This window comes from Natrix helvetica (genome assembly GCF_964273705.1).
Source record: "Natrix helvetica genome assembly, chromosome: 5".
Taxonomy (NCBI): Eukaryota; Metazoa; Chordata; class Lepidosauria; order Squamata; family Natricidae; genus Natrix; species Natrix helvetica.
In genome coordinates this window covers 67355341-67371539 of record NC_138551.1, presented here as the reverse complement: position 1 = coordinate 67371539, position 16199 = coordinate 67355341, and the positions used below count along the sequence as shown (strand labels likewise).

Sequence of the window (16199 nt, the reverse complement as noted above, 5' to 3'; positions counted from 1 at the left end):
TCAGGCAAACAATAACCCTCTTTATTTCCGTCCATTGTATATGTGATAGTTTGCTATAATGGATGCGTGGAGGAATTAAAATTGAGAGAATTTACTAATACGCTTGAACATCTTCAGTAAGCAGAACAATTATTAGTCGCAGGCAAGAATGGTTAACCCCAGATTAACTGATTTTTCTTAAATTAGAAAAGCTTTGCATTTCTCAGGCCTGCTGCTGTTTATAGATGTTTATATGCAGAATCAGCAGAAACCTCTGAATTTATCTATTTAATGATTTTTAGAAAATGAAATTATCTTGGCAAGGTAAACCATTCCTAATTACATTCTGCAGCATCTATGTTTCCAGCCCAGTCTGAATTTAAATACACATATACACAAACACAGTCCGGCCCAATAAATTAGTTGTGACAGACTTGCTGTTTTGCCAGCACTGTAACTTGCATTTTTTTAAACAAAAAAATCACAGGGATATAATTTAATGCCTCCCCATTTTCAATAGTAAGAAACAAGCATGAAATGTCAGAATAGTCTTATGTCAGCATCTCATTTAAATTCTTGAAATCAACAGGATACAGCTGCAGTGCAATCATTGTTCATTTGCTATTAAACATTTAACACCATTATAAGTATCTTTAATTTTTTTCCAATAGGAAAAGTCATAATTATAACTTTAAACAATGTCCAGATTTCCCATGCTTCCTTATTTTATTTTCCAACATGTGAGTGCTTTTTCACCTAATGCAGGGGTGTCAAACTCAAGGCCTGTGGGCCAGATCCACCCATAGGGTGCTTAGATCTGGCCTGCAGGGCCACCCTGGAAACAGCGAAAGACCGGCCCACGGTACCTCTGCCAGCAAAAACAGAGCTCAGGAGGGCCGTACGCAGCCCCCTGAGTCCATTTTTGCTGGCAGAGCACTTGAGCCACCACAGGTGCCCCCAATACAAGTGACATTGAGCTGGTCACACCCACCCGGCCCTCTGAGGTCAAGCACCACCCTGATGTGGCCCTCAAGTGAAATCAAGTGACTTAATGCCTACAGTGAAGAGTTAATGCAGTTAGTCTTTTATTTTTAATGCTTAGAGTGGAATTCTTGTGACTGAATGCATGTTGAAACAAAATAATTCTTTATAATATGTAAAAGAAGCACACACCACTCCCCCCCCCCAAAAAAACCACCTCAGCATATCAAAATAAGGTACTTAGCTAAGCATTTTCCTAGTTAGGCTAACTTGCTATGTATAAACTGTGTGTGTGTGTGTGTGTGTGTGTTTGTTTGTTTGTTTGTTTGTTTGTTTGTTTGTTTTAAAAAGGAAGGTGCATTTGGTGATTCACATGGCTTTAATCCTGAAAGTCTTTTGTAGGGACCGGAAGAATTGACTTTTTCCTCAGATATTTGGGCCATATAAGTTCTAGTCAATGGCTAGATAAATTCTGCTGTTGTTCGTGTGCTTCTTTTTTTCTGTGAGAGGTGTTATTGTATATCTTGAGACGCTTCAGGTTATATGTCATGGGTATCTGTGTGTTTAATCCTTCAACCCTGTAGATCAGGGTTGAACTGTAGAGTTCTTGGTGCTCTCTGAACATGGTTGAGTTGCAGACATTTCATTATTCAACTAGGTATCATCATCCATGCAAGTCTGATCTTACTTAGCTGGCTAATGAAACATTTGCAAGCAACAACCAAGCTCACAGAGCGCCGAAAACTCCACACGGGTAGCTATACAAATCTAATAAACAAACAGAAAAATAAGCACAGCAATGTGAGCATCCAACTATATAATGTGTCTGTTGAGAAAGATGTTTACTCTTTGTGAAAACCAGACCTTTGCTTGATTAATGCAATGTCATTTGTCTTCTTTTTCCTTTTATAAATAGATCTAAATTTAAAGCAGCTGCTTTCTTTAATGAAAGTTATTTTAAGATGATGGATTAAGCCATACTGTTTGCTTATTCTTCATGTAAGGTAGATGCCATAAGTGTGGCTTGATTCTCTAGGTTTTTTTTAAATGTAATATCAAAAAGATAAATAACCAATGTATACATACACACAAACCTACTTGGTGTGTATGTGCTTGTGATGGTATAGATTTTCTCTTTCCCTTGCTAAGAGTATGGATACAGTCAGCCAAAGCACATTTTGGCCATATGACACATGTGTGATTCATATGACATATCAATCATGAACAGCCTATTCTAGGTTAGCTAGATCCTCCAATCTAGCAATTACCTGTCAAGCCAACTGTATTCTACATACACACAGGAAACAGTCAAGATACAGGACACAAATTAGTAATTGGAAGGCTTTAGTTAATGGTGCAGTGTGTATCAGTGACTAGTTTGCCAGTGACTAATGTTATTTTGTTCTCTATTTGTGAGGTAAGGCAAGAGCTACATATTCTTCCATCAGTGCATTGCTGACATAGATCACACATTTCTAACTTTCAAAACTAATATTGTTATCAGTCTTCTATTTGTAGTAAAATCTGTCTTAACCTCTTCTACATATATATATATTCCCATATGTATATAAAATACAATGATAAAAAACGAAGTTGTTTCACTGGCTCAGTCCTTTCCATAATAAATGTTTTGACTTCTTGGCAAAAAGCTTTGTCAAAACAGCCTAGAATGAAATACTAGTGCTTCCAGCTGTGGTTTTATATAGCAGGGTGCCAGAAAATAATTAAATGTTTACAAGATACCTATTGATTGACACCTCTGGGAACCTTCTTTTGGCAAACATTTCTTTGGGTAGTGTCTGTGTGTGAGAACAATGTGTTGTTCTCTACCACTCTTACCTGTTAATAAAACACCAATGTTGTGTTCTGTTGCCTTGGTTCTATCTTCTAGGATTTCAATTTTGGTTTTTCCCCATTTTGCATTATAAAAATGTTTTGTAATAAGGGAAAAGGGGGAAAACTCTAGCTTTGTGAATAGTTATTTAAATATAAGGTAAGTCCTAGCATAATCTTTACACTAATGAAAATCCCTTATCATGCAGTGAAGGCTAGATCTTTCTTGAAGGTTTTCTGAATATTTGCCCAGCAGCATCCATTTAATCACAAGAGTAGAGGAGACAACTTGGAAACTGATTGCAAGCAATGTGCTTCCAATGGTAATGTCGGTGATTTATCATGATTCACTTATTGTTAGGAATAGATGTCATGTTTAGTGCAACAATTTAGGCACAAACTAATTTAGTTTGGCTTCTTATCTACAATTTTCTTAACGTTGGCAAAAGCTACAAAGCATGTTACAACTTTTGCTCTTTTTTTCCTTTAAATGTGAAACCAGGGTGACCTTCCTCTCTCTGGTTTTCTCTTGTTTTCTTAAATCACTGGGTTGACATCAAGTCCTACACAGTAAATTGTGAAATCCAGACCCTTTGCTGTCAAGTTAATTGTTATTAATGAGGTAGCAATTTAAAAGGAAATGGAATAATAGATGAACCAAAGGCAAATGTAAACTGATTTCAAGTACTCTCCTTGACTGTTTAGTTTTCAATAGGAACAGTAGTAGAATACAGTTTCCACAGAGTTTGCATAGCAGATAACTCTGGAATATAGTTAGAAGTGAGTGTCAAGCTTGAAAAATTGAGTTAGCATTGCTTCGCCTTTGGAATAAGGAATGACATTGACCAGAGAGTTCTATTTTTTTAAAAAAAAAATCTTACTGTATATTTGTCAAAGAAAAAGTAGCTTTATAATGTTTTACCTGGCAGTTTTGTGATTATGGAATTATTATGCTGTGCCCTCTACAAACAAGTTGTTACTTCCTTTGGAAATACTTTTTTAATATTATCCAGCCATTGGTCCTTTCGATGCTGTCTGGTTGGAATCTTGCATTTAAAGCTGCTTATTTGACTATTTCTCAAATTAAACCTAACAATCTGAATTATATTTGAAAAAACAAATAACATAAAGCCATCTTTTCTTAGGATATTGGATAAACCTGATTAACTCAGTGGTGGGTTTCAAAATTTTTTAGAACCTCTTCTGTAGATGTGGCCTGCTTTGTGGGAGTGGCTTTCCGGCCATGTGACCAGGTGGGAGTGGCTTGCCAGCCATGTGACTGGGTGGGAGTGACTTGCCAGCCATGTGACTGGGTAGGCATGGCCAACTTGTAAAATGTGGTGAAACTTACTTAACAACGCTCTTGCTTAGCAACCAAAATGTTGGCTCAGAAACTCTGGCATTTTAAGCACGCAAGTCTTAAAGCTGTCAAGTTACAAGACCCTTGCACCCCTAACCCTTTAGAAAAAAACCCCAGGGGTGTCCAAACTTGACAGCTTTAAGACTTGTGGATTTCAACTCCCAGAATTCCTCCTCTTGCTCTTCATCTTGTCCCGTCTCCAACCTTCCCTTTTTAGCGAAGGTTGTAGAGAGTGTGGTGGCACAACAATTCCCACGTCACCTGGAGGAAACCGACTATCTAGACCCGCGCCAGTCCGGCTTCCGGCCCGGTCACAGCACGGAGACAGCCTTGGTCACGTTGGTGGATGATCTCTGGAGGGCCAGAGATAGGGGCTGTTCCTCTATCCTGTTCCTGGTCCTATTAGACCTATCAGCGGCCTTCGATACCATCGACCATGGTATCCTATTGCGCTGGCTGGAGGGGGTGGGAGTAGGGGGCACCGTTTTGCGGTGGTTCTGCTCCTACCTCTCCGACCGGACGCAATGTGTGTTGGCAGGGGAGCAGAGGTCGACCCTGACGCCGCTCACTTGTGGGGTGCCGCAGGGGTCGGTCCTCTCGCTCCTCCTGTTCAACACATACGTGAAGCCGCTGGGTGAGATCATCCGTGGTTTTGGGGTTGGATACCATCTGTACGCTGATGACACACAGCTGTACATCTCCACCCCAAACCACCCGAACGAGGCCGTCGAAATGATGTCCCGGTGCTTGGAAGCCGTTCGGGTCTGGATGGGGGACAACAGACTCAGACTCAACCCTTCCAAGACAAAGTGGCTGTGGCTACCGGCGCCCCGGTTCAACCAGTGGACTCCATCGCTGGCCTTAGGGGGCGAACAACTGACCCCCGTGGAGCGGGCACGCAATTTGGGCATCCTCCTTGATGCCCGGCTGTCGATGGATGACCATGTGGCAGCCGTGGCGAGTGGGGCGTTCCGCCAGGTTCGCCTGGTGCGCCAATTGCGCCTCCAATTGGATCGGGACGCCTTACGCACAGTCACTCATGCGCTGGACTACTGCAATGCTCTCTCCATGGGGCTCCCCTTGAGATGCACCCGAAGACTACAGCTAGTTCAGAATGCGGCCGCGCGGGCTATCATGGGGAGGACCAGATACTCCCATATAACACCACTCCTGCGCGAGCTGCACTGGCTGCCTGTGGTTTTTCGGGTGCGTTTCAAGGTGTTGGTTACCATCTTCAAAGTGCTTCATGGCACGGGACCTAGTTACCTGCGGGATTGCATCTCACCTCATACATCCCTGCGACCAATCCGCTCCCACAGGGAGGGACTCCTCCGGGTGCCGTCCACCAAGCAGTGTCAACGGGCGGCGCCCAGGAGTAGAGCCTTCTCTGTGATGGGCCCAACCCTCTGGAATGACCTCCCCCCCGATATCAGAACTACTACCGACCTCCGCTCCTTCCGACAGAAACTTAAGACCCACCTGTTCCAATTAGCTGGCTTAGCTGATTTATAGTCCCACTTTCAACCTCCTGGCAAACATCTTATTTTGGGGTAGTTTTTAAGGGTATTTTTAATTTTTTATTCGAATTTTAATCTATTATTGTACATTGCATATCCTACCTCCTCCGTCTATTTATCTATGTATATCTATATTTTTGTATTCACATTGTTTTTAATATGACTGTACACCGCCCCGAGTCCTGTTTAGGAAAGGGTGCGGTCTATAAATTAAAGTATTATTATTATTATTATTATTATTATTATTATTATTATTATTATTATTATTATTATCTTGATAATGTGCGGACGGGCGGGGGAGAGAGCTGGAACCGGTTCTAAACGGCACTGTAGATTTGTGGAACCTCATAGAAGAGGTTAGGACTGGCAGGAACCCACCCCTGATTAACTGTACATTGTTAAACAGTCTTCAGCCTGTGTAGCTGCTTCTTCCTAAGACAGCTTCTGGAAAATGTTTTATGTTACAATGTAAAAAGAGCCATAACGACATGCCAAGTTGTTAATGACACACCTCACTTGAATTAACACAATGGCACATTAGTAGAGTAAATACAGAGTTGTTATTCAATCCTCAATTTATTTCACAAGCTCAACTTGATATGTACTAAATTCTGTATTTTACAATCAGATGCTTGACTGCCTATGTTTATTCACACATTATAGAAACAACACAGACCCAGTCCCTTATTGAAATTCAGGTGGACATTCATATGAATGATTGCAAAATATGACATCTGCCATAAAGATGGAATCACCCACTTACAGTAGATATATGACCTGCAGTAGGAAATGAGGGACAGAGAAAGCAACAAGCACATCCCTCCACAATTTTAATTCTTACTACTTTGCTCTGAGTACTTCAGTGGCAAAGTATATGCTTTGTGTTCCATTTATATCAAGGATATATCAAGGATAATTTATAATTCATATAAGTAACTCTGGCAGTGGAAAGACTCTTGTCTGAAACTTTAGTGCAGCACCGTGAATTTCTTCAGATCGTATATTCCTCTGAGAACAAAAGATGATGAGCTAGATCTGCAGTTTATACATGTGTAAACCAAAAGATTTGTCATGGATGTTTACAAGACTCTGCAAAGTATGAATTCTGGCATTCTTTCCAACTCCTTATCGGCAATGGCTGCATCTGTATTTTCTTCTAGATAATGAAGTAATATATTGCATCTGGGTGTGTCTGATCAGAATGGGTACAACTTTTGTGTGACTGTGTGACACACACACACACAAGATTTTTGTCAGAGTAGATGCATATTTAATGTTTCTCATTCTGTGTGTGTATTTCTTCTCTCTCCCTGTGTCATACCTTTGAGAAGCACAGCACAGATTTCCTATACTTTGCTCTGACACACATAAGAACGTGGACAGAGGACTTAAAATGGGCAATCAGTAGCATTTCGAGCTGTGGCCTGTAGAGAATGCTGAATTCCCTCTGCCTGAAGATTTCTTCAGCCATTTGCCAACTCAATATTTTCTTTTTGGTGGTTTCTCTACTCATTTTGTTCCTGTGGTGTTTGATTTTTGGAGACATCTTGTGCTGACGGGCAGACAGACAGAGAGACAGACAGACAGTATCTCAAATCTCTATACACAATTCCTTTCAAATAGGAAAGGATTGGAAAGAATAAAGAAAGAAAGAACAAACCCAAAATTACTTTACCTCCCAAAAAGAAGCCTGGCTGGTAGATAATGAAGAAGCAAACGGAGATAATTTTATTTAAGTGAAAGAGGAGAGAATTGAAAAAAATAAGAAAATGACCATGGAAACCGAAAAGGTGTTTAATAACAGCTTTGTGTCCTTCAGCTCTATTATTGTCAGACAGAGTTGAAAGACTTCTCCATTCAAAATTAAATTGTCTCAATTATTTATTCATTGCATCAATATCCAATCTTTCTTCAGTAAACATAGTGCCCCCCCCCATCTCCCTCACTCACTTTATCCTCACAACAGGCTTATTAAGAAAGTTAGGCTGATATCCACTTTATTTATTGACAACATAAATGCATTTTGAGCTCTTGGGAACAGGTCGTACATTAGAAGCGAGTAAGAAGAAACTCAGTTAAACTGTAGATGATTCACATTCTTTCTTCTTACAAGGGCACCAAAGTCTTTGCCCAGGTGAAAAATGAAAGCCCCCGTTCACCTATAGCAAAGAGAGTGGAATACAAATAATTGAATTTCAATGACTTTTTTTTTTATCATAGATGAATTTTCACTTTTTGGGCTTGGGAGAGAGAAGCTGTGGAAAAATTCTTAAAATTTGATGTTATTCATTCTTTGAATTTGTTTTAGGTTTTAATCTACATCTAATGGTGATAGAATTTTTAAATATATGCAGAGACCAATCTATCCTATTCCAATACAGTTGATATTGTTGACCAGCCTTCTACAAATTGGCTCCTCAGATATATTGAACTACAGTTCCCAGCAGCCTCAGCCAGCACTGTCACTGACTACCACTGAGTGTAATTTGTTAAACTTGTCTTTGCAGAAAATATAATCCATATATGTCCCACATGATTTCTTTCACTTTAATGAGCTGATCTGGGGTGTATAAAGGGCAGGTTGCTTTGTATTTATCAACAGATATATTGAAAGTTTAAATCTGAGTCTGTGTGTTCTAAAATAAAAAAATGAGAACTACAGATGTGTAAATATGAGGGAGAAACATAATTGAACATGCCATTCATGGTCTCTACAACGAAGGTATGAATATTATGCATTTTTTCTCCAAGCAGTTCAGAGCTGCCTAGATGGAACAATAATTTACTCTCTGAAGTGAATTAGGCTATGAAATAATGACATGCCCAAAGCCATCCGGTGAGTTTCATGGCTGAGTATAATTTGTACCCTAATCTTCCACATTCAAATTATTTTGACAAATTGCATTCTGCAAGAGGATGTAATAGTGAAACACAATTATATGAACATCATGTTTTCACCATTTATCAACATAGTAGAATAGATCTGATAGCTCAGAAAACTCAAACATACCTGATACTGTTCAATGAGCCTTGCTCATAGATGTTACAGTTTGATTCGGATGTAAAAACTGGATCAATGCATAATTTGGGGAAATTAATGCCAGAAGAACCTTCAAGTCCAAGTTTCTGTTGCTGCCATAACCAGCCAAATGCCAAAGGAAGCCTTCAAGGTGAACATGAATACTCTCCTAGTCATGTCTGCAGCAAAGACATCAAGAGACCAATTTAATATCTTTCTCATCCCTGGAGGTGAGATAGATGTCACAACTAGCAATGAAGTAGGCAGTGTTATCCTCCATGAATTTTGAAACCCTTTATAAAACTGTCATGGTTAGTTATCATCACTGCATCTTTTGCTATGGGATTCCATAGGTTAACTACACTTTATTTTATCTGTGCTGACTCACCTGTCATTTTGCCTTATGGGACGACCCAAGATTCTAATACATCAAAGTCTTTCCCCCTACACAATCTCTAAATGTGGCATGATTGTATGTATATTTCTATCTTATTGCTGTTTTGTCTGCTCCTTTAAAAATATAATAAGCTAAAGAGTACAAAGCATGGGATCTTTTCATAGTAGGAGAATTGCTCCAACCCTTGATCATTTTGCTTAAATTGTATTTGGAACAGGATAGATTCTAAAATTCATCTTCATTTGCTCTCCCATTTAATGCAAAATAAATCAGCATGGGGTGCAGTAGTAGCCAACAACAGTATGCCAAAATATGCAGCTGGGATTCTGTACACTTGTAGAGATTACTGTCATTCACAGAAGAACATCAATATCTAGATAACACGGGAACTTCTTGCAAAGACTGCCTAGCCCTATTGGTTTTATCAAGGCTGACTGCCAACTTCAAATCGACTATTAATTATAATAGTCTCAATTTCCATATTTTATTTCTTATTACCCATCAACTCTGCATTCTTCACTCCCCTCCCCTCCATACAAAAAATCTGAAAAGTATTTAATATCTCCTCATTTTGTTTTCTGCCGTAGATGACCTCACAACATAAAATGATAAGTTCTCTATAAGGTTCAGGCACATATGAAATATATGCTCAATCATTAGTTTGGACGTTTTAATCCAGGTTCACATTACTTTGACAAGATGCATTCTGAAAGAGATTATTGGAAAAACTTTAATAATATAAAGAGTAATGTGCCATTTGAAATCTGATTGAAATAGCCACATGATTGTAGAGCTCACTTGGGGTCCAGTCAATTCTATCAAATCAGTCAGTCGTGTTCATCCCACCTCACAAGAGTGTTGTATCCACAAGAGTGCTGTCCTCATTGCATTGCCTTAGATTCTCAGAGGAAATTTGGGATATAAAATGCAATATTATAGTGTCGAGGGGCGGCGCCTAGGAGTAGAGCCTTCTCTGTGGCGGGCCCAGCCCTGTGGAATGACCTCCCTCCGGATATTAGGAATACCTCTGACCTCTGCTCCTTTCGTATAAAGCTCAAGACCCACCTATTCCAAGTAGCTGGCCTGGCTCAATTTTGATCTAACTATATCGCTCCTGACGGGTTTTTATTTGGGTATTTTAATTGTATTCAATTATTTAGGGGTTTCTAAACATTGTATTTAGGGGTTTCTAAACATTGTATTTTATTGTTTTTATTCATTAGCCGACCTCCTCCTTGTACATGTCTTGGTATATGTTTTTGTAATATGTATCTCTTGTCTATATATTTATTTCATATGTTTTATTGTACGCCGCCCCGAGTCCTTCGGGAGAGGGTGCGGCTAAGAAATAAATATTTATTATTATTATTATTATTATTATTATTATTATTATTATTATTATTATTATTATTATTATTATTATTATTATATGTAGCTCAATAATCAGCTATGTTGCATTGCCCCCCCAAAAGTGTGCAATTTTTGATGTATCCAAGATACAATATCCAATTAGAAAAAAATGTAAAATATATTAGGTAGCTTTCATTGTGATGTTGGAATTCCATCTGCAGAATTCTCAGTTGGTTTGGCCGAAAGTATGTAATGTGAATTCTAAGAACTGAAGTCAAATATATTTGAAGAGCACCGGATTGTCAAAGACAGGACTAAAGGATTGGTGACAAGGCTTAGTGGTAAGGTCCATTTTGTCTCTCTCTACAAATGTAAAATGCTGTTCCTCCAGACTGGCAATTAGAAGCATTTAGCAAAAACAGTGGCTAAAGACCCATTCCTCATACCCTTCTCTTTATGCTTCAGATAGATTTCATTTCTTTGTCTAGGCTTACATCTAAGCAGGCTTGTCTAAATGCTTCTTTCTGATGTTAATCCTGATAATGTCAGAACTGCTTCTTATTTCAGTCTTGCCTTGGGGCTGAATATTCATCTTTGTTAAGCAGCTTGGCTTGGTGATGCTCAATAGTGTGTTCCACCTTATCCAAGGCTAATTGTGACATCTTCCTCTTTCTGCTTCAGGTGAGACTATGAAGCTTATTATTGCCTCCAGTTTAGTTCAGATGCTTGAACGGAAATAAGGCCACCCTTTCTTCATTTATAGAAGATTCATTCATACTCTTTCTGTGTCAGATTTCTCATGCTCATCTCTTGTTTATCTCGGGGTTTTTGTTTTTCCAGCAAAATCTTTTCAATGGCTTTCTGCTTTCTTTGGTAAATAGTGAATATGCCGCTGATTATAAATGAGGGAATGAGTGTCAAGAAGAGGAAAATCCAGAAATGTAATGGTTCCACTACTTCACAATAGGAAACAGCTTGAAGGTCCTTTGAAGGCTGAAGAATAGCATTGGTTAATAGTGACACTCTGTGGCCACCAACATAGACCAAAGCATCTGCTATCCCATTGAGAGGCCCTTGAAATCTTTGCCCAGAGAAATGGCCATAAATATTAAATGTTAATTACGGAAATATTTGCTGTCTTTTTTCTTCTAAATCTCCATTGCTTAAACTGTGGTTACTGTTTGTTTTATTTTGCTATTCCTGTAACTTTCAAACCAGCATTTGCACACTATGGAAAATCTTTAAAAGAATAAAAAGTTATAGTGCCAATCTTAAAAATGACCTGTAGAAAAAGAAGATCAGCTATGGTATGTTTTATTTTTTTAAAAAATGAAGCTCATTAAAAAGAAACACAGATCTGCTTCTGTTAAAAAAGTGTTAAATCTTTAAAGCTGAAGCAGCAGGATCAAACACTGGCTTTTACTGGCTGTGCTGGCAGGCAGAAACTTACATAATCTTTCTCTTCCCTACTTCTCCCCTTGACATTTTTTTCTGGTGTTGTCCCACAGTGCAGGGTCTGCTTTCTCTCTTCTCCCCCCCCCCCCCAATCAATTAAGTGTCGGTTATGATAGGAATTGACTGATTAGCTTGTCACTCAAGAATGTCATGGACTGCGAGAGAGTGACTGCCCCAAAGTCACCCAGCTAGTTTTCATGCCTAAAACAGGACTAGTTTCTGTTCACAGTTTCCTAATTCCTAGCTTCAACCTAATGGTGGGAGAAGGACTCTGAAATAAAATAGGTAGAAATTGTGGTAGAAGAGATGATTCTGTAAGGTAAGAGGGGTCAAACAATTTTTTGGTCAAAAGTCTACTAGGTATGAGGCAGGTTAAATGAAGGTTTCATGTTTTCACCATAATAGAAGGATTTGGAGAGGCCTGTTATAAGATTATGACAGGGCCTCCAATGATTACTAGAATGAGTAAGCAAAGTCATAAGTGAAGTAGCAATCTTTTTGATGTCCTTGTTTAAAAACTATATAACATTGTTATTCGTTAAAAACAGCACTTTGAATTGGGTTTTGAGTCACTGCGGGGGGGAAAAATGAGTGTGGAGTACTCCATTTGGTGGTGTACTCCATTTTTTTCTGTGTCTATATACATGTAAGGTACAATCCCCCAGGCTGGCAATTAGTGGTATTTAGCAAACTTTGCAAATTACATCATTGCATTGTGAACTCTTCCACCCTACCCATGCTAAGAAAAAGTTACTTAACAATCTACTGCAATTTGAAAGTAATCACTTTTGCTTCAAGGTTCTTACAACTTGTATGTAATTACTCTCAAACCTTTTATCGCATTGCTACTTACAACAATTAAGAGAAAGAGAAGGACATGAGCTCTGTAACATTACACACACACACACACACACACACACACACACACAGAGTAGAAGGGAGAACAGGTAGCCCAATCCTAGAAACAATGTCTCATGGTGTCAATACCTTTGACCGAGCATTGTCTGGTTTCTTAGGTTATTGATAAGATATGTCACTAGACCATCTTCCCATGGTGCATGCTGGAGACAATGCATTATTTAAATTATATTTGTCAGCAGGTCAATTAGCTTAGTTGTAACCAAATGATGGATTAGGTGCACCACCAAGCTATCACCAAGTATTCTATTGTTTACTCTCTTGTGAAAAGTATAAAGGCTGGCAAAATACACCAAATACCAAGAACTTCAAGGTAGACTTAAAGTCCTGGGAAAGTGCCACTCAGCTCTCAGATGGCTCCAGAAGGTCTGTCCATTGTCATTTCAAGGAGTTACTGACAAGCCAAAGGGTTGTAGTTTGGTGTATCTTTGTTTTTCTATGTCACGCTCTTAATATTTATTTTTTAAAAAACACCATTGCATTTGTCATGATTTGAGCCTATAGTATGATTGGCTACCAGCTGGGTATCAGTACCAACACAATAGGCCAAAACACAACTTGTATATTACTGAAACTGATACCAAGATGATATGATTCTTAAATTTACAGGGACAGCAACCGGAAGGCTACATTTTGCATCTGAATGGAGACTGGTTTCTGAATGCAGAAAGAAATACGATGCATATTTAATTGTTTCACTTCCTTTTTACTCTGAAAAATGTGTCTCTGAGACTGAGATGAAATAGCTTTTGAATTTCTTACCTGTAAACAGAAAAGAGGGATGATGTTTTTCTTTAATTCACTTAATAAGACTCCCTTATTTGATGAGTTAGAAACACACTCTTTCTCAGTTATAAATTATAATCATTACACTTTCTCGTTCAATTATGCAGATTCTCTGTTCATTCCCTTATTTGTCTATTTAAGGCTTCATCCCAGCTTTAATAGTAGAGGATTGATGTAAGACATTTTGGGAACAAACTCCAGTGAATATTGAGCTGGCTGACTCCCTATCCAGCTACAGCGTGAAGCTGCTGGTTGAATGCAGAAGGACAAGTGAATTGGTTCCAGAGCCTAGAAAATAAGGCAGTTTGCTTTTTATTCACCAGATGGTTGTGATTCAAGCTAATGTAATCACAAGAAATGTCCCAGAAGAGCTAGTATGTGTGTTTTGGCATTCTTTTAGTGTCCATAGCAGTGGCATGATGTCCTTGCTACCTTCCAGTTACAGCTGGCATTAAACTGAATAGAAAGGTTTTTGAGACCCACTCACAATTAACAGAATGGCAAACGTCCAACAGAAAACCGAAGAAAGCATGCAAGTGCATAAAAATGAAGAGTAGAAACTTCACAGAAACTCTTTATGTTAAAAACACATAGGAGTATCCTTCATATATATTCAGTAGCAAAAGCAGCACAAACACTTGATCCATTGTTTGCTATTAGAGTGTCATAAGGAGTCCTCAATTTACGACCAGAATTGAGCCTGGAATTTTGGTCATAAGTCAAGGCAGGCGGCTTAGTTTAGAAGAACACCTGACAGCTGTGACCAGGGGGGGGGCTTTTACCAGGTTCGCCTGGTACGTCAGTTGCGCCCCTTCCTGGATCGGGATGCTCTGTGCACAGTCACTCATGCCCTCGTCCTTTCTCGCCTGGACTACTGCAACGCTCTCTACATGGGGCTGCCCTTGAAGAGCACCCAGAGGCTTCAGCTGGTCCAGAATGTGGCCACGCGGGTTATCATGGGGGTACCTAGGTACTCCCATGTTACACCCCTTTTAGGCTGCACTGGTTGTCTGTTGTTTTCCAGGTGCGATTCAATGTATTAATGATGACCTTTAAAGCGCTCTATGGCTTAGGCCCAGAGTACCTGCGAGACCACCTACTGCCACCAGTAGCCTCCCACCGTCCAGTACGCTCCCACAGAGTTGGCCTCCTCAGGGTGCCGTCGGCCAGGTAGTGTCGGCTGGTGACCCCCAGGGGGAGAGCCTTGTCTGTGGGAGCGCCTTCCCTCTGGAATGAGCTGCCCCCGGAGCTTCGCATAATCCCTGACCTCCGGTCCTTCCCACGCGCCCTAAAAAGTTGGCTTTTTCAGCAAGCCGGCCTGGCCTGTTAATTTTATCTCATTTTTTAAATGTTATTGTCCTATTAATTGGGTTTGTTTTTTGGATATGTATCTAATTTCTTTTTAACTTTTGTGATATGTGTTTTTTAATGTTGTATGCCGCCCTGAGTCCTTTGGGAGAAGGGCGGCATATAAATCCAATAAAACAAACAAACAAACAAACAAACAATAAAAGAGCCACCACTGTAACCTGAAATTTTACAGCTGTTTTTATGATGGTAGTAAATCAAGTCATGTTAAGTGGTTGTTTAGTGAATCACATCTTTGTTAAGTAAATCCAGCATAGCCATTTTTTTGCCATTTTCTGCTGGAAAATGCCAAAAGATCATCAAAACCATGGCCATGTGGCCACAGGATGCTGCAAACTGTTATAAAGTGAGCTGGTTACCAATACTTGAAATGTGGTCACATCATTGGGGTGGGCAGCACTGTTTTATGATGGTTGGGAGTGCTTTGCAGGCCGTAAATCACCCTTTCCAAGGCGTCATAATTTCAAACTTGTCAAGCAACCAGTTGTAAGTGAGTTCTACCTGTAATGCCAATTTCACCTTCCCACAGATTTTAATCTGTTGCATCCCATTTCCTACTCCTTCTCTTCCCCCAAACTACTCACTTTGTAAAATATGTCTTGATATGGAGGGCTTGGAGGTAACAGTAGCGATGATTAGTCATTCCTAAGCATGTTTATTTTACTAAAAGATACATAAAATATACTGCGGTTAATTTTAAGCAGTCTGTTTCTCTTAAGACAGCTTTGTGGGTTTATAATAATTATTGATGTACACAAAGTATGCATTGTGGAAGAAGCATTAACATCAGCCATTGTCAATATGCTTGAATATAACCCCTAATAGCAGGAACACTTATTGCCTTGTTGATTATAGTGTATTATAATGCTGTACAATTTAGAACAGCATGCCAACAAAGCAGCGTGTTAAGGCGTCTTCTTTCACCTAAATTCCATTATAGTAACAAGCCTTTCTCCTATTTTTTCCCTAGCTATCCATTTCCTATGATGTTCAGCAGCTGCAGCAAGGAGGACTTGGAAATCAGCTTGGAGAAGGGCATGGGGATGTGTCTCTTCAACCTTCCAGAAGTTAAGGAATCATTTGGTGGCCCCAAATGTGGGAATGGCTATGTAGAAGAGGGAGAAGAGTGTGACTGTGGTGAACCTGAGGTAGGAGTAACGCTCTTTGTTTTAAAAGAAAGACAAAGTTCATTTTGGAATATCCCACTACATTTTCATCTAGTTTCTTCACATTCTC

General features: G+C 39.5%; 1 protein-coding gene across 1 annotated transcript in view; it reads left to right on the top strand.

The window, feature by feature from the left end:
- Window positions 1-16199, top strand: part of ADAM12 (ADAM metallopeptidase domain 12) — a 294296-nt gene that overhangs the window by 220802 nt on the left and 57295 nt on the right. Inside the window, exon 12 of the mRNA XM_081954809.1 lies at window positions 15934-16111. Within this exon, the coding sequence (XP_081810935.1) occupies window positions 15934-16111 (178 nt within the window). The remainder of the gene's footprint in view (window positions 1-15933; window positions 16112-16199) is intronic.